The 25,104-nt window shown below is 41.8% G+C and overlaps 1 protein-coding gene and 1 long non-coding RNA gene across 2 annotated transcripts; one reads left to right on the plus strand and one right to left on the minus strand.

The window, feature by feature from the left end:
* Positions 1–250: 250 nt before the first annotated feature.
* On the minus strand, positions 251–12,526 carry COPS8 (COP9 signalosome subunit 8). The gene is made up of 8 exons (XM_003936747.4): positions 12,331–12,526; positions 10,901–10,971; positions 9,456–9,504; positions 8,123–8,255; positions 3,939–4,046; positions 2,537–2,599; positions 1,208–1,255; positions 251–409 (listed from the first exon to the last, which is right to left on the minus strand). The coding sequence occupies exons 1-8, from the start codon at positions 12,406–12,408 to the stop codon at positions 330–332; spliced, it is 630 nt and encodes a 209-aa protein (XP_003936796.1). The 5' UTR covers positions 12,409–12,526; the 3' UTR covers positions 251–329.
* A 126-nt stretch (positions 12,527–12,652) lies between these two features.
* On the plus strand, positions 12,653–21,834 carry LOC120364292 (uncharacterized). Its single transcript, XR_005579586.2, has 3 exons — positions 12,653–12,873; positions 13,584–13,706; positions 13,959–21,834. It is a non-coding gene; the product is annotated as an uncharacterized LOC120364292 (long non-coding RNA).
* The last annotated feature ends 3,270 nt before the right edge of the window (positions 21,835–25,104 follow it).

The raw sequence follows: 25,104 nt of genomic DNA on the forward strand, positions 1-25,104 counted from the left end.
GCAGAGAAAAGACAGTTGACAAACACTATTCTACAGGAAGCAGGAAATCTTATTTTATGAGTCACTAGAAAACTAACTGTAATACTGACAGGCTCCATCCAGATTATTAAATATTACAAACTGAGAACTGTTTCAGCAACTGTTCTGCATAACGTTTAAGGACAAAATGTATATAGTATATTTTATATTATATATGTATTTTATCACATACTCGGTAAGGAATGCTGAGGTGCTTAATCCATCCAATAAATTGAAAATACAAACTTTACATTTCTATATTTGTCAGTATACAGGATTCTGAAGATGAATCTTGAACTCAGAGTGATAATTCAGTTTTCAAGGAAAGCCACGTAATCCGTCAGTCTGGCTAACTGCTGTTCATTGGGTATTGGGGGAACTGGAGCAGGCTCTGTATGTTAAAGAAAGAAACATGCTTCAGGTTAGATACCACTGTAACAAAGGTTTGGCCTCAACACCCACCTTTACCACTGCCTTCAATTTTTAACAATAAGTTAATGTTCTTAGATTTGTCCTGATTTTAGACAAAACCTTACATCACAGAGGCCTGGGCATTTTTGAAAAGCAAGCCAAGAAATCTCAATTTTTCTGAGTATGGTTTTACCTAACTGGTAGTAAAGACATGTCTGATGTTTTGTTATTGAAGTAGTCTATGTAAAGGTTAAAGACGCTTTCATCATATACAGCTCTTCTTGAAAACATCCTTACCCATGCAACATTAAATTCAAGAAATAATCAAGAGTGCCTCCCATGCCCCAGGCATCACTGAAGAATATTAAATTGCCAATGAACAACGACGACAACAAAAACCCCACAAAGAACCTCAAGGAATTTGAGGGTTTTTTGAGGAATTAAGTGCTGAGTAACTCCAACACATAAGTTACAACATATCAGCCTGGGGGTGCCTTCTGAATAAGAGTGCTGGTGAGCAGCTCTGGCAGGGCTCCCCGACATGACAGTGAGAAGGCTCTGCAGCTGGCCCAGAGGAGGCCACCACCTCAAGGCAAGCTCTGGGGAGCCCAGTTTCACTCTTGTAGCCAGAAGCATTACTATACATTTATGAAATGCAACCTCTGTTTACGAGGTGAGGAATACATACACACACTCTCACACTCACATACACGCATACTACAAAAAGGAAATCAGGAACAATGAGACACTTAAAACATGTGCATATGAAAATACATACCTGATAAGGGAATAAACTTGTTAAAGGAAACATCAAGGGCCCCTGCAACTAAATTAAAAAAAAATGTTCAGGTCAATTTACAGAAGTCATTGTTAAGACCTCTCACAGAACATGCTATTTTCAGACAACATGCATTTAGGGCCATTCGTTTCTTAAACATGGCTAGCAACTGTGTTCATTGTAAGTCTTTCTTATATTACTCTTCCCCACTATCTCACTTGACTGGGATCATGTCTTCCCACTCTTTGTACCTCAAAGGGCTGAGCATATTGAGAAGCCTTTACTGTATGTTCAACGACGTCTAAACAATAGGCAGTCAGAGTAGGTGGAAGGAAATTTGGGTTGACATGGATGCAGGAGGGTGTACGGAAGTGGGCACTAAGCCTGGCTCTAAAGACCTGGCAGAAAAGAATACCCCTGGTCAGCAGGAGGAAGAGAAACAACCAGGTGGGAACAAGTGTGGTTCACTTCACACAGCAAGACTGAGGGGCTGAGAATTCAGATTAAGACAACAGGTACAGGTCACAGAAATTAAGGCCTTAAAAGGAAGGCTAGAGAAGTTAACTTGGTGAAAGTGAAAGCCACAGAAAAAGTACCCATGTGACTTGAGTGCAAGCAGAAAGGGGGGCGGGGGCAGTTGAATATTAAAACTTTTTTTTTTTTTTTTAAAGACAACGGTCTGGATATTAAGGACAAGCTCGGTTACAAATGGTTCCATAAAAGGATGGGATACTGGCTGAATGCGATGGCTCACACCTGTAATCCAAGCATTTTGGGAGGTCGAAGAGGGCAGATCACCTGAGGTCGGAAGTTTTGAGACCAGCCTGGCCAACATGGTGAAACCCTGTCTCTACTAAAAATACAAAAATTAGCCAGGTGTGGTGGCATGCGCCTGTAGTCCCAGCTACTCGGGAGGCTGAGGCAGGAGAATCGCTTGAACCCGGAAGGTGGAGGTTGCAGTGAACCAAGATTGCACCACTGCACTCCAGCCTGGGCGACAGAACAAGGCTCTGTCTCAAAAAAAAAAAAAAAAAAAAAAAAAGAGAGATTAATATTTAGTAAAAACTAAGGCATAAGAAGGAAGAAGGACCATGAAACACCTACATAAAATCGTTTATATACAGGAAATACATTTTTAAGAGTTTGAAGTAGGTGACCTTCAAGCTCCTTTCTACCCTCTCTACTATGCTTTATTTAAAATGAGTTCTTTCCACTGTGTTAGTATAGCAGAATTTTATATGCAATTATCAAAAATCAAAGCCTGAAAACCTGAAGCAGTCTTAGAATTCTGAGTTCAATGTTGCATAAATGGGTGAAAGCTCCACCTACCTGGCTTTCTGGGCAGGACCATTCTTGTGGTGGAATCAGCTTGCCATCCTTGCTCTAATATACCTAAAAAAGTATATCTCACATAAAGATGTGGAGATAATAAAAATACCCAACAAAATCCACAACTTGTTCATGACATGAGTTGTATAGAAGACATGATGTGTTTAGTATAACCTTTCACATGCGTTTTTACTAGAAAGGTGTATTAATAGAGCATGGAAACTTCTTATTGAAGTATTTCTGAAACAGGTATCAAAACCTCATTTTACTCTATTAGGCTGCTATAATTGCTATAATCACTAAAAGATAGTTAGTTTTCCCCCATGAATACATTATAGTATTAACCTAATCAATACTGTTTAAAAACAAACATAAGGAAATCTAATATGACATCTTTTGGGACCATCATATCAGTAATAACAAAGATGGCAATGATAAAAACAGTTTCCATATACAGAAGGTTTACCTGTAGGTACAAGACTATGTGCTTTCATAGGGATTATTTTATATAATCACCACAATTCTATTAAGAGGGATATAAAGCCATCATTTGATAGGTATGCAAAATGAAGTTTAGGGAATTCAAGGGATTTGTCCTAAGTCACATAGCTACTAGCATCAGGGATGAGTGGTACCAGGATTCACATCTAGGTAGCCAGCTGACAGCATGGGTTCTGAAGTATGTTATATCTAGAAAATAAATAATGGATCAATTTTGAGAGCCAAAATGAATAAATGTTTGTAGGAGTAAATAAAAGTATTTAGTAACTGAATATAAGAACTTTCATTAACCTATCTTCATATGTCTAGAACTGTGCTAGGCCCTGCAAATTGAGGAATGGAGCTTGATGGGGCTCATACTTCAGCTGGAGAATCAAAAATGTCAATCAAGGTAAAACAAAGCAACAAGGTGTATATACACTATTCTACAGCAATGAGCAAGAGGAAGGATCAGTCTGGGGATCACCTGAGAAATAAAAATGCGAAGGTACATTTGGAGAGACCAGGAGGTGCGAATGGGGCGCAAGGAAGCGCCTAGAGTATGGGTCAGAAATGGCAGGAAAAATGAGCTGAAAAGGGATGTGGGGATGACGCTGCCTTTACCAAATAAAGGTGAAATAAGGAGTTCCAAATGTGAGCAAAGAGGCCAATTAGGATGTATTTTTGTAACTAACTGTGTGGATATTCACACATTTGCTTGCTATGGAACTATTAATATGTTTGATGGCAGGGTGCTTGCTGGGGTGTTTCACAACACCTGTTTCATATCACCTTTCAAAAAACAAACACAGCCTGGATTCCAAAAGCATACTCTGTTCCAAGTGTTTCAGAGGAAACTGTGAACCTACAATTCACACTTCTATTTTCCATTTTCCTTGTAAGTAAAGTAAGCCAAAAATACCTTTCACAGCCTCTTCTACAGGGAGTCCCACAAAGGCTGCAAAATCATCAGCAATTATTGAAGTATACGCTTGAGAGACCAGGGCAAAGGCTCGTCTCCTTGTTGCATCTATTATGGGAGTGGAAGGTTGGCACAGAGTGAACCAAGGGAGCAGGCATTTTCAAAACACACTGTTCAGTCATACCACTGTCCTTGTCCAGTTTTCATAAGCAAGACCTGATGAACTCAAAGATTTATGTGCTTATAGATATAAATATATATGGCCAGTATGTAAAGGGGGTTCAAATATTGCTGAATAAAAAAATACATTTCTTACACATCCTCTCAAATGAAAAATCTCAGATAATAATGAAAATCACAAAGATAGAAAAAGGTTAATAAACCCAAGGCTCTAACCCTAATAAAATGCAATGTTTATGCAGTGGGGATACAAATTTTACTTATTTCATTTACAAATGCTAGAATCAAAGGAGAAGGAAACTGATTTGTGTAATCAGCTATCCTTTTGAAAAACGTCTAATACAGGACCACCCCTGGGAGCTACAGAACAAATCTTGTAACTGGAGCATTCTTCAAGTCTGCATCAAACTCTTGACTGAGTCGTGGTTCAAAATCCTAAATTCCCACCCTGAAAGAATGAGTTTAAGAAGGGACAGTCAAACAACACCTGCAGCAAAACCTTCCCTGAAAACGGCACTTGGGACTGTCCCTCGGCTGACATACTCACGTTACATAAACACAGGAGTAAGGCAGAGCTGAGCCCTGTGAAAGCAGCCGGCCTGTCTTCCTGCGCTGTGCTCTTCGGTAACACAAGAGCTCCTCCACCTGGTGGTCAACATGCTTAGGAAATAGTCTGGATTTTACTTTCCTTATTTAATAGGCCAGTGCACATATGTAAAAGAAACACTGTAACGTATTTAAAATCGTCTCTCCATTCCTGGGACATTGTCAAACTACACCAATTCCCTCAGACACCCTTTGTGCCAAACTAGTCCACTGGCTCTCAGACAAGTCTCATACCCTCTCCTTCTGGAGCTTTTGCTCTGTGCTGTTCTGTGGCCTGAAATGCCCTCCTGTCTGCTCTCGGCCATGCCTAGATCTGTTTCTAATTCATTATGATCTCTGTCCTTCTTCAAACTCTGCAGTATTGTTTACACTTCTACTTTAACAAGCAACTTTACCACCTACGGCACACCCTGTTCCGCCTACCTTCTTCTTTTCAATTACATCCCAAACTTCGACAGGAAGGGCAATCTCTTATCTTCATAGTCCCTGAAACACCTAGCATCCGGTGCAATATATGCCAGATACATGTTTGTTGATGGCATCATGAGGACCAAAATGGGGCACTGAAGACTTAGGCTTTGTTTTCTCACATTCCTTCCAAACTGCTGACAGCCCATTCCTTCCCTTCACACTGAGCCCGACGACCTCTCCGGCTTTCACCGAGCCCCGTGTGCTCTTCCTTCCGTGGCTTTCCACTAGATTCCTTCCTTCCTTTAACCAGCCTCTAACCTAAGAGACTTTACAACATCAAGAATTTTTTTCTATTAAGGCTGAAGACATTCAGTGGAAAAGAACTGAGCCAACAATGGAAAAAAATATATACTTTTTTAGGGAAATAAAAGTATATACCATCAAACGATAATCATTTGGTAAGCCAACCATATTTTAAAAGCATTTACTTCAGTTCAAATATTCTGGTCATATTTTCCGAGTGGGGAATAAAACAGGAATACAGTAGGAATGGAGGAGATGAAAGGGAGAGTAAAAAGTAAAAAGTAAGAGTAAAAAGACACACCTGGAAAAGGAAAGGAAACCATAAAATGGGAGGCAGGAGCGAGCTGACAAAGCAAAAATAAAGGCGATGTTTTCTTAGTCTCGGAAGGTGCAATATCCACTTGGCACAAATAACATCTACATCGTGACTAGTCACTATGTGATCCTCAAGTGGTGAAATCTGTAACCTCAGTCCCACCCTAGAATGACATCCTGGGAGGTGTGAGCTAGCATCCAGTATCTGTGACAAACTGTTCATGGAACACATTTTTGGTGAAAACAGAGATGCTAACAGAAGGCAAATTCAATTGTTTAACAAATATTCAAGTGCCGCTCATCCATCACTGCCAGTGCTAGAGACAGAAGGGAAGAGGCGCTAGTCACTCCCATCCCTTCGAATCCACTTCTCTTTTCCAGCCACGCCGTATGCCAGGGAGGTTGGCCAGCAATGCCTGCGGCACCTGAGCTCTCTCGCTTTGGCGAATGGGTGCTCCATCAGGTCAGAGGCTGGGAGGAAGGTCAGGGAATTTATTTCCTATGCCCCTTCCCTGCCTTGCTCCAGCCGATCTTGCTTCTATCCTGTGGGGCAGCCCCTTTTTCACGGCCACAGTAACACTGCCCTTTCAGGCCTCAAGGGAGAATGGCTACTGTCTATCTAGTTCCTGGGTACTTCCTCAGTCCTTGTTGGTTTCCTGCAAAAACAGTTTTCACTAGCTTCTCTTCAATTAAGTCATTTTCAGTTTTCTAATAGGACTGTGTCTAATTTAGAACAGGATGGAAAATATCTAAGAAAGTGATTGTTCTTAACTAGCAAACAAGTTGCTAATACGTTAAGCAAAATATTAAATGCATCAGTAAGCCCAATCTGTTACGGGACTATCCTGACCTGGCCGCATTTTACAAAGGAAACCACAGTACCATTCATCAATCTGGGGATTTGTTAAAGTTTCAGGATATGTTCATGAATATTGCAGTGCTTTAGAACAAGGTCCATGTTATATATTATAACCTGAAGAGAGTACTATTTATAAGTTCATTTATAACCTGAAGGAAGTACTATTTCAAATCCCATTTCACAAATGAGGAAAATGAGACACCCCAAAAGTGACAGACCTGCAATTTATAACTCTGGAAGCGTGGATCCAGAGTTCAAACTCCAACATGGTATGTACAGCCTTTCTAGGTCTACTGAACTGCTTTCCAGGAATTCTCAATCTCATGGAATTCAGTGAGAGGACGCTCTGGAGGGAATAAAACTACAGACCTGACGGTATACAACAGGATACTTGCTGAACGAGTAAGGAGCCCCAAGCCCAGTCCTGCCGGCAAATTGGGTGTATGACACTGGGAAAAGGCACATGCCCTGTGACTGCACCACCAAAATCACAAGGCTGAATCCCAAGGATACTGTGAAAGTCCACTATAACACCAATTCCTTGGGGCTTATATGAAAAGGTTTCCAGTGCTACTTTCTAAAACTGCCCCGCTACAACTGTGTACTCTTCTGCCACGCTCCTTCCTTCCCGTCTATCGGCCTGCCTTAGGATTCTGTTCATTTCATTCACATTTCAAGTAGCTGCCTCCTGTTTTGTCACTTACATTGTTCTGTTTTATGCTGCTAAGAATTTTACCATTCCAAGGGAATTATGTGAATCTCAGAAACAATCTTTGCTGTCCTGCTGCCCTGTAAAGTGGATATCCCTTGCCAGAGTGATGATTAGTTATTAAAAAATTCCTGCTGACTTTCTCCAGAGCAGGAAGACATAGAGCACAGGTGGATATTAACTACGGAAGTAAGGTAACAATAAGAAATAAAAGTATGCCACAACATGAAACAGATCATATATAATCTTATAAAGAGTGAACCAGGAGGACTGGAAGCAAATGTTAGGGGGTGGGAGAATGGAGAGACGCAGGAATGAGACTTTACTGCGGGATCAGTGCTCTGTCACAATGGGCTTTTAAGCTTTCAAAGTAATTACAAATGCATTTGAGCATCTATGTATTAAACTGATTAGTAATAAAATCCAGAAGCTTAAGACAACACCTGTCAAAGGCTGAGGCTGACAAAAGTCAAACAGCAGTCTCTACTTTCACATGTCTACAAACCCGTACCTTAAAGTTATTAGAATATTACAAGATTTCATTTTAATAGCAAAAAAACTCTTTTAAAACTGACAAGAGTAAATTCTACCTAGAATTAAGAAACAACAGAGGCATAGCAGCCAATGTAATCTTAAAAAACAAAAAGGATAATTAGGGCAAATCTAAAAATTCTTAAAACTGCTCTTTTCACCTATCAAACATTTACTTAAAAACACACCACTAATTTACTACTTTAACATTGCAGCACTTAGGGACTCAGTCTCATCTAATTTCATTTTTGAACCACAAAGAAACACTACCTCTAAGTGCTTCCATAATTGGCTGGACCGTCTCAGACCACTGGTGAGCGTTGATGGTTGTATAGATCCCAGGGAAATCTCTCTGCCAGATTCTTTGTCCTACTGACCAAATTCCCCCAAGTTCAGAATTTGCCTGCAACAAATATTATTGCCTTAGAGGGTATTCACTCTGTAAATGTACCAATGACTGTATCTTAAAACAAAATACCAGAAATGATATAAAAACTTGTTAGCTACATCATTAAAACCCAATTCAACATTTATTTTAAAAGATGCAACTACCTTTTCAGTCCAATCACTATCAAAAGAATTTTTAAATACTATGAGTAGTCACGTAAAATTTATTTATAGGCTTGATATAAATTTTTTATTACAATAGCAAATTAAGGCATTAGAAAGTAGTCCAAAAACATTTCAGAATGAAGCCTGGGGACTAATTAGCTTAATACTGTTTTTAAAGATGTTGTATTTGTATTTCACAGATATGTTTTATATATATATATTTAATTACATTAAAAGTAATAGCAAAATGGTTAACAATAGACTGTCAATCTAAGATGCCATACATCATAGCCTCTCTAAGCATTTCTACTAATATCACCGAAATGTAAGTGCATAATTTAGAGTTGTTCTTTATTTAGCCAAAGAAGCTGAGGAATATTCCAATCTTACTTAACAGAATATATGGAAAAAAGAAGTAAAAATATTAATCTGATCTCTTGATGAATACTGACAATGAACAAACGTTCAGAGAAACTCTTGGTAATATTCTGAGAATGTTAAAAAATTTCACTTTACACTCATGTTAGACACATGAAATCATCTGAAGTTGAAATTTTACTTCATTCTATTTTCAAAGAACCTTTTCCAAGGTTATTTCTTCTAATCTCCCATCCAAAATAAGAAATCTAAAATCCTAATTAGCAAAATAATCTTACTGCTGTGATTAATCATTCTTAGAATACTTTTGTAAACGATGGCAGTTTCAAAATAAATACCATTATCAGAAACAACAAAAACCAGTTGAAAATCACCTCCGCTGCCTCTGCCACCTCCCTCCTTCATCTAAAGGGCTCAGCTGTTTAACTAGGGAAGCTGCACTTGGAAGTGTCTCAGGAAATCTAATCAGTAGGAACTAAGCAATAATTTCTACACCATCCCAGCAAAATCCAAATTTCTGAGTACAGGACCCTGAAGATTTATTTTGAAACTTCAATACTAGCTTGATGACTATTTCTACGACGTCCGCTAGAAAACAGAAACTTATAAAAGGTTGCCATTTAAGGGAATGTCATTACATTAAAGCAGTAAGATATGTTTAAAGGATACTTACAGATTTTATAGCAGGTGGTATTCTTTTCCAAAGGTATCTTGCGTTATTCCTAATTTACACCATCACAAAGAAGAATAAATTAAAAAGCTAATCATCTCAATAAATGTTTACCAGGTCTCAAGGCAAACGTACAGAGTATACTTTACATAACACAAAGTAAAATTTAGTTTTATATGAATTTGTTTTGGGGAAACAATAGTGGTTTTCCAGAAAAAAAGGACATGAAATATTTTTACCAAAATGCTATTTTGCCATTTCTAGTGAATTTTTTTAAAATAATAATCCACATCCTAAATTAAGGCAACAGCACACTAAAAACACAAAACTTATGGAACTGCCCAAATAATTTATTCAGATAAAAAAGTAAACAAATTTAGGTACTATCAAGGCTCTAACATTCCCTGACAAGAAGCATGGCACACAGCACTTCTCTCTCTATTATGGCCCCTCCCACCAGTGGGTACAGTGCTTCTGAGGAAGGAGTTTTTAAGGGTTTGGAGGCTTGAACTATGACAACTATATAATTACAGTTTTACAAAAAAGAAAACATCTACGTGCAATAAAAATTTCAAAAGTTTTTAAAAAGATATAAAAGAAAGGTTTTGCGAGGAATTTAAAATGAAACTATCAGGAATCATCGGTGAGTCACAGAACTATAGGAGACTTTTTTGTACAGTTATGCTTTCTTTTTGAGACAGGGTTTCCCTTTGGTTGCCCAGGCTGGAATGCAGTGGCGCAATCTCAACTCACTGCAGTCTCAACCTTCTGGGCTCAGGTGATTCTCCCCACCTCAGCCAACCAGGTAGCTGGGATTAGAGGCATGTGCAACCACACTCAGCTAATTTTTTGTATTTTTAGGAAAGACAGGGTTTCATTACATAGTCCCCAGCCTGGTCTCAAACTCCTGGACTCAAGCCATTCACTTTCCTCCACCTCTGAGAGTGATGGGGTTACAGGCATGTGGCACCAGGTCCTGCCTAGCATAGCGACGGTTTCTGACTTTTCCATGTGAACATGAATTAAGAATAAAAAACAAAACAAAACAAAACAAAAACTTTCAGGAAATCTCATACATGTTTGTAATGAATTCTTCTTGGTTGCAATCTTCTCTTTCCACTTCTTTTGTTCTATTGATTATATATGAAGTTAAGTAAACAGAGGTCATAAAAGTGTTTTTAAAAAGACAAAAAGGTTAAATGAAAGAAATTTACTGACAAAGTTTCTCATAATAAATTGAAATGTTTTCTAGAAAGTGTATGTAAGACAATGAAGACCTAACAATACTTCATTAAGCTATGATTCAATAGGAAATAGATGTAACAGTTATTATAATAAAAAAGGTAGCTCATTCTGCCTATGTTTTAGTGGTACTACTTCAGTGCAGAAATATTTCCATATAACTGTGAGAAAGCTGTTGCTCTTGGCTTTAGGGTGAACATACTTACATGTCATTATGGAGCAAATATAAAGCTAGAAGCTGACCATACACTGGGGGTGTAGCAATTCCTCCAGGAGCCTAGAATTTCAAAAATAAAAAAATTAAAAATTAAAAAATTTTTTAAAAACCTCATTTACCCGTTAACTTACATTTAAAAAATAATATTTTATTAATGCTATTTTAAAAAGCCGTTTAAGTCTAAGATTATAAGGAATCTTATAGTCCTATAACAGATTTAGAAACAGCTTGGAGAAGTATCAAACACGAAAATCCTGAGTATTAAGTTTATATTCGTCATCAATTTTCTCACCCTTTGGGCCTCAGTTTCTTTATACATTCAAGAATATGTAAGTGGATCCCCTTCCCCAGTTCTCCAGTTCCCATTTAAATGATCTTACTATTATAAAAAACAAATTCAACAGATTCCTAAAGTATTCTGATTCTGCCTATTACATCAAGTGTCCTGAATAAGGGACAGAAAATCACCAAAGCTGCGTTGCAAAGACAATTCTTCCGATTTTAACTCAATTAGAAAATATCTATTAGTGAGTTGCTGCTTCTGGATGTTGTCTCCTTCAGTTAATACATGTAAAAACTAATGATATAAACGCTTTTTAAGAGTCTAGGCCGGGCGCGGTGGCTCAAGCCTGTAATCCCAGCACTTTGGGAGGCCGAGGCGGGCGGATCACAAGGTCAAGAGATCGAGACCATCCCGGTCAACATGGTGAAACCCCGTCTCTACTAAAAATACAAAAAATTAGCTGGGCATGGTGGCGCGTGCCTGTAATCCCAGCTACTCAGGAGGCTGAGGCAGGAGAATTGCCTGAACCCACGAGGCGGAGGTTGCAGTGAGCCGAGATATCACGCCATTGCACTCCAGCCTGGGTAACAAGAGCGAAACTCCGTCTCAAAAAAAAAAAAAAAAAAAAAAGAGAGAGAGAGTCTAAGAAAAACGTTAACAGCTGCCTAACTTTCATCTGCCTTACTAAAAACAAAATGGCAAGCTTACTTGGCAACAACCTTACGAGACGAAGAAAGGCTTTGTGAGTTAAGAAAAGGTTACAATGGTCACATCTTTCTTGGGGTGTGCGCGCGTTGGGGGGTGTGTGTGCGTGTGTTTACCAAGATCTTTAATAAAATCCACATCACTACTCCCTCCCAACCCGACACTGGGAAGGAAAGATGGCTACTTAATACGAGCCTATCGGTCGGTGCCGGAGCAAAGACGCACAGGGTTTTCGGGCTCACAAGCTGAAGACCAACAACAAGAAGGTCCCGGCGAGCTCGGGGCGCCCCGGCCCGGTCGGAGCCCGCCGCGACTGACAGGGCTCCACGCGCCCGCCCCGGGAGCCTCAGACCCGGTTACCCTGGAAACCGGTGCCGCCCCGGGGCCTAAGAAAACTCCGCAGGGTCTCCCAGCGCAACGCAAAGCGCTACCTCGAGCTCCTGGTTCTCGCACTGATCCAGCAACTTTTTGAAACTGAAGGCACTTTCCGCCATCACCGCCACTGGCATCTTCCCGGCCGGTCTCGCCGCACCTTCCGGACAGCCAGACCCCAGACTCTCCCTCGGGCGTCGCGCCCGCGATGACGTTTCAAGCCGCCTTTGCCACCGAGGTCTCCGGCGTACACAGACCGTCAGTTCCGGGGCGCCGTCAGACGCCGCCGCGGCCGGGATGGGGCGCCGCCGCTCTGGCCGGCTCTCTCGGTGTCCTGGAGGACCTGGCTGGCTGCGCCGGAAGCTGGGCTCAGACTGCGCCGGAAGCTGGGCTCAGACTGCGCGGCGGTCGCGGGCAGAGGGTAGTTTGCTGCACCGCTGAGGATTCGTCGTGAGGACATCCAATACATAGAAAACAAACAACAGCAACCGTCGCTCATTTTTAAATATTAAAATTGCTGGGGAGCACGACGGATCCTGCAGCTGTTCGGCTGTCCTGGTCAAGTCAGTGACCCTAGGGCTCTGCACCGTGCCCTGCACACAGTAGGTGCTCACGAAACGTTCCAGAGTTCCCCGCTTCGAGGAGACAAGCTTAAAAACTTAGAATCTAAGGTTTCAGTCTCCTGCTTGTTAGGCAGCGCCCCCCGGAGCCACGCTTCTCCAGCTGGGACCTCCTTCCAGGCGATTCTCGGAACCTCAGCCAGAGGGATTTTTTTCTTTTAACTTTCCTGAAACTTAGAGCAGATCCGGTTACCCTTCTGCACAACCCCCTAACATCCAGGGCCCTTCCCATCGCTCAGAATTTGCATTTTTTTTTTTTTTTTTTTTTTTTTTTTTTTTTTTTTTTTGAGACGGAGTTTCGCTCTCGTTACCCAGGCTGGAGTGCAATGGCGCGATCTCGGCTCACCGCAACCTCCACCTCCTGGGTTCAGGCAATTCTCCTGCCTCAGCCTCCTGAGTAGCTGGGATTACAGGCACGCGCCACCATGCCCAGCTAGTTTTTTGTATTTTTAGTAGAGACGGGGTTTCACCATGTTGACCAGGATGGTCTCGATCTCTCGACCTCGTGATCCACCCGCCTCGGCCTCCCAAAGTGCTGAGATTACAGGCTTGAATTTGCGTCTTAATTCCCAGCTCGCCTCTGGCTCGCTGTAGCCGTCCTGGCCCCTTTAGTTTAGCACACCGCTGATGGTTAGCGAACAGTATATTGTATATTATTTATTAACATATTTGTTTTCTACATCCCTCCCTAGACCCCCAGGAAAGAGGCTCTGATGTGTTCCCTGCTGCAAGGCTGGCTGCATGATCTGTGGGGCCCAGGCAAACTCAAAGTGCAGAGCTCCTTGTCCAGAAAGCAGACGGAAGGTGCCATTAAGGTAGTAAAATGTAACACTTTCTCTTTGTTCTCAGTTCTCTCTTAACTTCTCGTAGTGTTTTTATGTGTTATTTATTATCTAAGTAAAGAAAAATTTAGATTTAAATTGTTAGCATGAATTTTACCATCCATCTTTATGTTGTGAAATGCCAGTTTGAAATTCTAAGTGCACTGAACTCATTTGTGGAATCACAGAAGTTACGCAATTTGTACTTCATAGCTTATACCTGCATATGTATTTTGTTTTTACCAGAACCATGCTGGTAAAAACAAACGCTGCCCAAAGGGGACTTGTTTCATATGCACAAGTTCTTCCACTCTCGGCCTGGGACGCACTGATGAGTAAGGAAGGACTGAAGGCAAAAGAACTACGGACTGGCCTTTCGGCATAATCAGGTGTCTAATATAAAGAAGTGCATGAATAAGAAAACATATGATATGTGTGATGGCTAATACTGAGTGGCAGCTTGATTGGACTGAAAGATGCAAAGTATTGATCCTGGGTGTGTCTGTCAGGGGGTTGCCAAAGGAGATTAACATTTGAGCAGTGGGCGGGGAGGCAGACCTACCCTTAATCTGGGTAGGCACCATCTCATCAGCTGCCAGTGCTAGAATATAAAGCAGACAGAAAAAATGTGAAAAGAGAGACTGGCCTAGCCTCCCAGCCTACATTTCTCCCTGACTGGATGCTTCCTGCCCTTGAACATCGGACTCCAGGTACTTCAGTTTTGGGACTTGGACTGGCTCTCCTTTCTCCTCAGCTTGAAAACTGCCTATTGTGTGACTTGCGATCATGTAAGTTAATACTTAATAAACTCCTCTAAAGAACCCTGACTAATAGAGCATGGTTCCTTTATGTTTCTTAAGACACCGTTGCCGCCTTTCTGCCTTCAAAGCAAGCGTAGGCTCTAAGGGGAAAAGTGCGGCCCTTCAGGGATGTCAGCACCCAGTTCACTCAGCTATAGATACTGCATGAGTACCTTGTGCTCACTTTGAGTCTTCGTGGCCTCCCAACATCAGGGGTCCACAGGGTATTCAATGTGCATGGTGCATTGTGAATGCTTTATGGAACATCAGTGGCCAACCGGAGAGGCCTGTTTCCCTGGCTCATGCTTCCTTGTCTTAATGGACCTCAGTTACAAACCACAAGTTTACAGATAAAATTATTAAACATTTCAAGACAGAAACAGCCATCCTTGATTATTTTTGCATAATCCACAGCATCTCTGTGTGGAAATGATTGTTTAGTAATTCCCCAAATGGAATGTAAAGAAGAAAACACTACGATGTTCTTCAAGGAATTGCCAACATTAAATAGAAGGGCACATAGGGAGATCAACGCTTGAGTCAGTGGGCTGGGAACGGCCGCTGACATATATGGTTAGCAGAACTAGAGATATTTTGGAGGAATAAAGCAACAAAGTTTCATCTGCAGCTTCAAGGAAGAGAAGGACTGAGGGCAGTGTGAGTCTGAGATCGTTTGACAGAACCATGAGGAGCAGGATTTTGACACTTGTAATAATAGTCTCTAACCCTTTGGGGCAAAGAAATATTCAATAGAAGCCCTGCTTGACAATTTGATCATTTAAAGGGAAAACTATAATGTGAAAGCTTTGGCAGGTGCTTTGGGCCTCTAAGAGGTGGAAACCTACCAAGGTGGCTCTTTGCTGATTAGAAAATCCAAGTGAGGCTTTCAATACATACTGCAGATTAGAGGTAGAGTTGGAGTGTCACTTAAGGACCAAGCTGTTCCTTGGAAGACCAGTATAGGAATTTGGGATTTGGAGGCTGGGTGCTAGAGAGAGTAGGAAGAGAGTCCTTGGGAGGCAGAGAGGAGTCTCTGGGAGCAGTTGGGGTCTGAGGTGAGACCCTGGCTTGGACACCAGGAACTCCAAGTGGCACTGAAGCACTGAAGCATCTTCAGGGCTGTGATGGTTGATATTCAGTTTTAGGTTGTCACTATACTGTGCTGGAACCACCTTTTCCCCCAGACTTTCGACAGTGAGAGAAGAGAAAGGGTACAGGAAAGGGCAGTGTGGTGTAAAATGCTGTCATCTCCAGAGGTGTGACTCAGAAGAGATCAAGGCTGGGAAGAGCATCAAAGAGAGGCAGCCAAAAGGACCCTCTGTTCCTGGAGATGCTGGTGCTGGAGTGGGAAGGACTGTGTTTGTCACTGCTCTTGCAGTGAGGATGGGGTCAGCGGGCTGAAGGGAAGCACGCACTTCAGAGGCTGGAGGACAGGGCTCTCAGACCCATTGCCACCGCTGGTCTTCCCCTTATGCACCTTTTCCATAACTCTTCTCTGGGAGAAGCACAGTGATTGAGGAGGCTGGAAATTGTCCTGGGATGGCTGGTACAGTTTGGACATTTGTCCCCTCTAAATCTCATGTTGAAATGTGATCCCCAGTGTTGGAAGCGGGGGCCTTGTGGGAGGTGATTGGGTGACTGGATCATGGGGATGGATCTCTCATGAATGGCTTAATGCTATCCACTTTGTGGTGAGTGAGTTTTCACTCTGGCATTTCACGTGAGATCTGGTTGTTTCAAAGAGCAGGGTGTCTCCTCTCTCTGTCTTGTTCCCTGTCTTGCCGTGTATTATGTCTGCGCCTCCTTCACCTTCCACCATAATTGAAACTTGCTGAGGCTTCACCGGAAGCAGATGCCAGCATTATGCTTCCTGTACAGCCAGCAGAATCATGAGCCAAGACTGGGAAGAAGCAAGTCTGACTGCCCTCCTGGTTCACAAAGAGCATTAAGAAAGCTGCAGTAGGCTGGGCCACATAGCCCAGAGAGCTGAGCCTCCTGGCCTGCCTGCCCGCCCATCCACCCTGGTTGTCCTGGTGGTAGGGCCTGGAGGACTTCTAAGGGGAAAGAACAGCTGGAGTTTCTGTTGATGTGAAAAAGGCAGCTCTCAGCCTTCCACACCCACACTTGTTTTCCTATAAAACTTCCTAGCAGCAATTTGAGCTACCTGTGGAGGAGACAGGGCAGGAAGGGTGAGGGTCTGCTTCTGACCTGCCATGTCCTTTGCAGGAAGCAGGTAGGCACCTTTCTGAGCTTATTCTATTCCCCACCCACACCCACAGGCAGGGTTGGACGTGAAGGACTTTTTTAACCTTTGTTTTCATTTTTTAAAAATAGATCTGTAAAATCTGTAAAAAAAAAAAAAAGTTTTCTCCATAAATTACCTAGTCTCAAGTGTTTCTTTATAGTAATGCAAAACTGGGCTAGCACAATGGCTGACTCAAAACTCTGAAATTTCACGTTTTTTGGTCCTATTTTCTACACGTTCAAAGCGCTCTGCTCCATTTTCCCCTGGGAACTATAGAGTCATTTATTATGAGTAAGGCCCCTGAAAACATGATGTCACAAGGGGCTCAGGTGCCCTCCTCCCAGATTCACACTGGTTGCCCATTTGTTTTGGGATCACAGTTTCCATAACCGGGTCTAGGGCCACGTGATCAGTCTGGTTCATGTCATGAAGAAACCACAGCGAGTGTTCAAGTGGCCCATCTCCCTTCATGGGGCTCTTTGGCCAGTGAACCTGCTTTTGAAGCTCTGAGATGTGGGTTAGTCGGCCAGTGTGGGACAAATGGTGGGAGAGGAGAACAGATGATCAGCCGTGGTCACTTCTGTGCTCAGAACACTCCCATTGTGTCAGTCTGGATTGCAGCAAGAAATATATGGAATGCTCAGTGTATTCATCTGTTTTAACCTTGCTATAAAGAAATACCTAAGACTAGGTAGTCTATCAAGGAAAGATGTTTGATTAACTCAGTTCTGCGTGGCTGAGGAGGCCTCAGGAAACTTACAATCATGGCAGAAGGGGAAGCAGGCACATCTTACATGGAGGCAGGTGAGAGAAGAGTGAAGGAGGAATTCCCAAACACTTATAAGACCATCAGATCTCATGAGAACTCACTATCATGAGAACAGCATGGGGGAAACTGTCCCAATGATCCAGTCACCTTCCTCCCTTGACATGTGGGGATTACAATTCAAGATGAGATCTGGGTGGGAACACAGAGCCAAACCATATCACTCAGATTGGGCAATTTGAGGAAAATTTTAATAAAATGGCTATTTACAAAGGTATTGTCAAGATACTGGAAAACTGCAAAGGATAGCACCCCAGAGCTCAGAATAGTGTAACATCATTACCACCCCTGGAGTTTAAAAAGCACATGAAGGGGAATCCCACTTCTGTGGATACACTCCCCACTGAAACAACTGTAGTTGGTGAAAATGATTTTTAAGACAACTTAGTTTCTGGAAATTGTCTTAAAGGCATGTAACAAATGAAAAAAAAATTATTCAAGAAAATCTATCACAACTTGGTAAGAACAGAGAGAGTGTGTGACATTTCAGCTATAACCTGCTCCTTCCCTCCACATACATAGCTAGCTCAACTTGATAGAAGTTCCACTGTGGGCAGATGTGGTCAGCAAGATGGGGCTCGCTCTCCCTTCCTCTCTCAAAGGATAAAGTGTTTCACAAGAAAGGGAAGGATGCAAGCATTTCTCATCCACTTCAACTCCAGGTTTAAGGCTAAATTCCAGATAAGTGTGGCCAAGAGGCAAGAGGCTCCCTTTTTCCACCAAGTTCCCACTCATGGATAGAGACTATTGCTAGGCATAACAGGCCAGGACTACAGGAGTCCTAACTGCCCTCACTCCAGCTTGCTTGCTGGGGTAGGTAAACATATATTCTGTTTCCAATAGAAAAGCTGAGAAGACCAGAGGCTACCACACCTGCCATGTGCCAGAGTAGTATGGCTCTAGCATCCAAAAATCAATCAATGTAATAAGCCATATCAGCAGAATAAATGATCAAAACACATTCATCTTAATAGATGCAGAATACATATATAAAACAAAATCCAACATCCTTTTATAATAAACAACTAGGGAGAGAACAGAACGTCTTCAAACTGATAGCAGACATCTATGTAAAACCTACAGTTAACATTACATTTAATGGTCAAAGACTGATGGCTTTTCTCTATGATCAGGGAAAGACAAGAATGTCTACTTTTGCCATTTTTATTCAACAGTGTACTACAGGTTCTAGCCAGGCCAATTAAGCAAGAAAAATAAATGTAAAGTATTCAAATTGGAAAGGAAGTAGTAAAGCTGTATCTGTTAAAGATGGCATGATCCAGTATGTAAGACATCCACCAAAAAACAAGTAGAACCAACTGTGAAAGGAAAGTAAATTTTGAGATCCCAAACTTACTAAGCCAAAGGGAAAAGTCAAGATGGGAACTGGGTCATGCAAGCCCGCCTCCCATTTTGGTTCCTAAATTAGGTGACTATAAAGATGAAAAGCTACACACCTCCCCTGTGGGTCTCAAGATCTTTACCCTAAAACATTTCTGTTAAAATTTGTCATGGTGATGTAAATTGATAGCTTATCTTCGCACTTGTGGGGACCGAACTCAAAGCTATCCCTCTGCCCACCTGAGACAAATGCGTATCTGATTGTTTCCTCTGCCCTATCGTCTACGTTATCTTAAGTAAAAATGCATATTCACAAAGCTTAAGACATGAATGACTCTTTTCCTCTACCTCCTTCTCACATGAAAATTGTACGTTTCTCAATATCTCACCCTTTCTTCTTTAAATATTGAATCTCTCAAAATCATCTCTTGAGAAAGGCATAGACCTGTCTCCCAGGCACATCTTTACCTTTGGCAAGTAAACCTCCTAAAATGATTGAGACTTGCCTTGGTCGTTTTTCTCGATTGACAAAAAGTATTGGGTCCAGTTAGGTTGCAGGATACAAAATCAACATGCAAATATCATTTTTATTTCTTTACATTAGCTATGAATAAACCAAATAAATAAACAGTTTCATCTGTTGTATTAACTGGTTCTCATGCTACTATTAATATAAAGAACTGCCGAGACTAGGTAATTTATAAAGGAAAGAGGTTTAATTGAGTTTTGCACAGCTTGGGGGTTGGGGGAGCTCAGGAAACTTGAAATCATGGCAGAAGGTGACAAGGAAGCAGAGACCTTCGCATGGCAGCAGGAAAGAGACGGATAGCAAGAGCAGAGAAAACTGCCTTATAAACCATCAGACGGCCAGGCACTGTGGCTCACGCCTGTAATCCCAGCATTTCGGGAGGCAGAGGCTAGTGGATCACCTGAGGTCAGGAGTTTGAGAACAGCCCGGCCAACATGGCAAAACCCCATTTCTACTAAAAAAACATAAAAAATTAGCTGGTTTTGGTGGTAGTCTAAGCTACTTGGGAGGCTGAGGCACCAGAATCGCTTGAACCTGGGAGGCAGAGGTTGCAATGAGCTGAGATCATGCCACTGCACTCCAGCCTGGGCGACAGAGCAAGACACTGTTTCAAAAAACAAACAACCCAAAAAACAAAACCATCAGCTACCTTCAGAACTCTCTGTCACAAGAACAGCATGGAGGTAACTGCTTCCATGATTCAGTTACTTCCCACTGGGTCCCTCCAATGACATGTGGGGATTATGGGAACTATAACTCAACGTGAGATTTGGGTGGGGACACAGCCAAACCATGTCACCTGTAATAGTATGAAAAAGAATAAAATATTCAGAAATAATGTGATAAAGGAAATGTGAAACTTAAATTCAGAAAACTACATTGTTAAAGGAAATTAAAGACCTAGATAAGTGGAAGGCATCTCTTGTTCATGCATTGGAAGACTTTATATTATGACTGCAATACTAAAATTGATAAACTGATCCTAAAATTCATATAAAAACTTAAGGAACACAGAATACCCCAAAACAATCTTGAAAACAACTATGAGAACTCATACTTTCTGATATCAAAACCTATTAAGTGACAATAACAAACATTGTGTAGACATTTTGGCAAATGGATAATAAGAATAGACTTAAAGATCAATGGAATAGAATTGAGGGTCCAGAAATGAGCCCTTGCAATGACAGTTGATTTTCAACCAGGGTATCAAGACCATTCAATGGGGGAAAGAATAGTCTTTTCAACAAATGATGCTGGACGACTGTATATCAACATGCAAAAAAAAAAAAAAAAAAAATTGGAAGTTGGATCTCTATCTCACACCACCTGCAAAAATTAACTCAAAATAGATCAAAGACATAAGTGTAAGAGCTAAGACATAATAGTCTTAGGAAAAATAGGGTAAATCTTCATGTCCAGGCATTAGGCACTGATTTCTTAGATATGACACTAAAAACACAAAGAACAAAAGAAAAAAATACATTGGACATTATCAAAATTAAAAACTTTTGTTCTTCAAGTGGTGCCATCAAAAAGTGAAAAGGATCAAGAATGTAAGAATATTTTTACAAGTGACATGATAGATAAAAGACTTGAATTTAAAATGTATTGAAAAGTCTTAAAACTGAAAAATAAAAAGGCAAATAACCTGCTCTTAAGATGGAGTAAGGATTTGCTCAGACGTCTCTCCAAAGCAGACCGATGTGCAAGACACACATGAAAAGATGTTCTGCATCATTAGTCATCAGGCAAATGCAAATCAAAACCACAGTGTGATAGCACTTCACGCCTACTCAGCTGGTTATAATAAAGACAGCTAACAACAAGTGCTGGTGAGGATTTGGACAAGCTAGAGCCCTTGTGCACTGTGGAAGGACTGTACCATGCTGCCGCTTTGGAAGACAGCCTGGCAGCTCCCCAAAAGTCTGAGTAGAGTTGCCATATGATGTGGTAGTCTACTCGTGGGTATATTATATAGGTATATTTCACTTTCACTCCAAGAGAAAGGAAAATGTATATTTCCACAAACACTTGTACATGAATGTTCATAGCAAGCTTTATTCATAGTGGCCAAAAAGAAGAAAAAACCCAAATGTGCATCAACTGACAAATGAGTAAATAAAATGTGGTATATCCATACAGCAAAGTATTATTCGCCCATAACGAGGAATACAGTGATGATACATGCTACACTATAGTTAAATCTTGATAACACATATTAAGTGAAAGAAGACAGATGCACAAAGCACACATCGTATGATTTTATTTACATGAAGTGTCTAGAATAGCAAGTCCATAGAGAGAAGCAGTTTGATGGTTGCCATGGGTGGGGGTGTTTGGGGAAATAGGAAACTACTGCTAATGGATCTGGGGTTTCTTTTTGGGGTGATGAATTTTTTTTTTTTTTGATACAAGAGTCTCACTCTGTCACCCAGGTTGGAGTGCAGTGCTGCGATCTCTGCTTACTGCGACCTCCGCCTCCCGAGTTCAAGTGTTTTGCATGACTCAGCCTCCCGAGTACCTGGGATTATAGGCACACACCAGCATGCCCAGCTAATTTTTTGTATTTTTAGTAGAGACAGGGTTTTGCCATGTTGCCCAGGCTGGTCTCAAACTCTGAGCTCAGGCAGTCCACTCACCTTGGCCTCCCAAAGTGATGAAAATATTTTAAACTTCTATTGTGGTGGTGTTTGTACAACTCTGTGAATGTACTAAAAATCACTGAATTGTAAGCTTTCAGTGGGTGAATTGTTGTAAGACAAATGGAGGGAATATTTAGGGGAGCCTAGCAAAGACTGCTTGGGTGGGACTCTGATCTTTCATTGAGGGGCCAGCCACATGGGGAGGGAGTGAGGAGTCAATACTCAGAGGACCTTCCTCCCCTCTCTCCCTCTGATCTGCCAGGGCTCCCCATTGGCTGAGCCCAACCGGAAGCAGAGGGCAGGATATCTGCCGCAGTTGCTTATGCAGCTGGCCTTCTGAGGCACAATGGGGAGGGGAGCTGGAGAGTGGATGTAAGGGACACATGGAAGACACTCAGCACACCTAGTCTGGTGACAGGGGGTTGGGCCCCAGTGATGGTAGAGTGGCCTCTGTGCTGGAGACCATGTGTTACCCACACCTGAATGCCCTATGCAGGAAGGTCACCTAAAGAGACGAATGTGACATTATCCCCTGCCAAACCTGCAAGAAGAAAACTAAACACAGATCACGTGCAGCTGTGAAGTGTGTCAGGTTTAGAGTCCGGGCAGGCAGGCAGACAGGCAAGAGGTGGAGAGTTCATGGGTATCAGTGAGAAAGATTTCCAGTGGTTCACCTGGCTGGAGGCAGCAGAACCTGAGGTTAAAGGATGGGCCCCAAGCAATGACAGTGGCTCTGCCAACAAGGGCCTGTGTCAGAATTGCTGGGAAGCAGCTGCAGGAATAGGCTGGCCCTGAGCCAGCCCTCCTTGTTCAAGGAGTCCTGGGCTTTCTGCTTAGGGTGGAAACCAATCCTGCCCCACAGGCTGTGCTGCCTCTTTGAGCAGGGCCACTGGGGTGAGAAGAACAGATAGGGTAAGAATAGGATGCATTATTTTTATTATTCCTGAGGCATGGAACTCTCAGCAGAGTAGAGGAGATTACTAATTCTGATGAGTTGTCCTCTGGAGGAACTGGAGTTTGAGGGGTGCTGCCCTTGGACCATTGCCATTGGACATTCACGTCCATGACCAGTGAATTTTCCAATGGATCTTTTGACCATGTCATCCCTGGTGACAGCAGAGGCTGCCATTTTGGAAAGCCAGGTAGCGATACACAGGGGCAATGAAACAGTCTTAGCCTTGGACTTAGTGTTCTCTCTCTGGGAAGTTATCCTGAGTAAGTTATTAAAAAGAAGAAATAAGCTATAGCTAAAACTGGGACCGCAGCATAAAGCACAATAGCTAAACCCCTTGAGAAGACCTAAATGTCTAATAGGTGAATGGTTAAACGTGCCGTCAGTCAACTGAAGGGAATGTTTTGGAGCTATTAAATTCATAAATATCAAGTCTATGTAAAAGTAGTCTTTCTGCAATAACTTTGAAAAAACATGAAAATAATATTGTGTATATCTCTTGGTCATTATGTATAATAATCCAGACTTGATTTATGGGGGAAATGTTGAAAGGGAACGGGGAAATGAACGTTATGGTAAGCTTGAAGAGCTAGATTATGGGTGAAAAGCGTTTCCTTGCAATATTAAAAAATCAATGAAGATTTTGTTCTAATCTTAGACAACTTTAACAATTCAAACTTTAAAAATAGGACACTTTGCTTTCTTTTTTTCTCTTCCTTTTTACTAATGCTTGTGTTCGCAAGTGAATAATAAAAGAGAACATTTTTGCAAAACTTCAGAAGGGCCCTGGAGCTAAGGGCAGATACATGTTAGGGAAAGTTTGGAGGAATAAAGAAAAGCTGCAAAAAATGATGGCAGTGGTAGAGGCAAAGGGGTTATAAATAAAGCAGGGAGGAAGAGCTCAGGCACACAGAGACCCGAGAGCAAAGCAATGGTGTTTCTAGAGCAGGGTGGCTTCCAGGCACATGACATCACTGAAGGCCGCTCTCACACTCATTAGCTGTTTCCTGAGTAAGGATGTGTGTCATGGCTAATGGTGTGAGTGGAAATATAGAACAGGTTATTATGCTTTTGATTTCTAGTTTTATTTTAATTCTGTGAGCTCCATAAAGCTTGTTGTATTATGAGCACTGCACATAGCAGATCTTCCATAAATGCTTGCTGAATGAATACTAGTGTACTTACTTTTCTTTAATCTATTCCCTGAGAACAGGATCTCACCTTGCTTTTACCTTCCTTGTTTTCCATGCACCCTTGCTCATTTCCTTTTGCCTTCTATGACTCAAGCAGTAGGATGTTGTATAAGTCTATTCTCACACTGCTATAAAGAAATACCTGAGACTGGATGATTTATTTTAAAAAAATGCTCATCATCAATGGTCATCAGAGAAATGCAAATCAAAACCACACTGAGATACCATCTCACACCAGTTAGAATGGCGATCATTAAAAAACCGGGAAACAACAGATGCTGGAGAGGATGTGGAGAAATAGGAACACTTTTACACTGTTGGTGGGAATGTAAATTAATTCAACCATTGTGGAAGACAGTGTGGCGATTCCTCAAGGACCTAAAAATAGAAATCCCATTTGACCCAGCAATCCCATTACTGGGTATATATCCAAAGGATTATAAATCATTCTACTACAAGGACACGTGCACACGAATGTTCATTGCAGCACTGTTTACAATAGCAAAGACCTGGAACCAACCCAAATGCCCAACGATGATAGACTGGATAGGGAAAATGTGGTACATATACACCATGGAATATTATGCAGCCATCAAAAACGATGAGTTCACGTCCTTTATAGGGACATGGATGAACCTGGAAACCATCATTCTCAGCAAACTGACACAAGAGCAGAAAATCAAACACCGTATATTCTCGCTCATAGGCGGGTGTTGAACAATGAGAACACATGGACACAGGGAGGGGAGCACTACACACTGGGGTCTGTTGGGGGGAAATGGGGGAGGGGCGGGGGGTGGGGGGTGGGAAGAGATAGCATGGGGAGAAATGACAGATACAGGTGAGGGGACGGAAGGCAGC

This window comes from Saimiri boliviensis, chromosome 5 (genome assembly GCF_048565385.1).
Source record: "Saimiri boliviensis isolate mSaiBol1 chromosome 5, mSaiBol1.pri, whole genome shotgun sequence".
NCBI classification, from domain to species: domain Eukaryota; kingdom Metazoa; phylum Chordata; class Mammalia; order Primates; family Cebidae; genus Saimiri; species Saimiri boliviensis.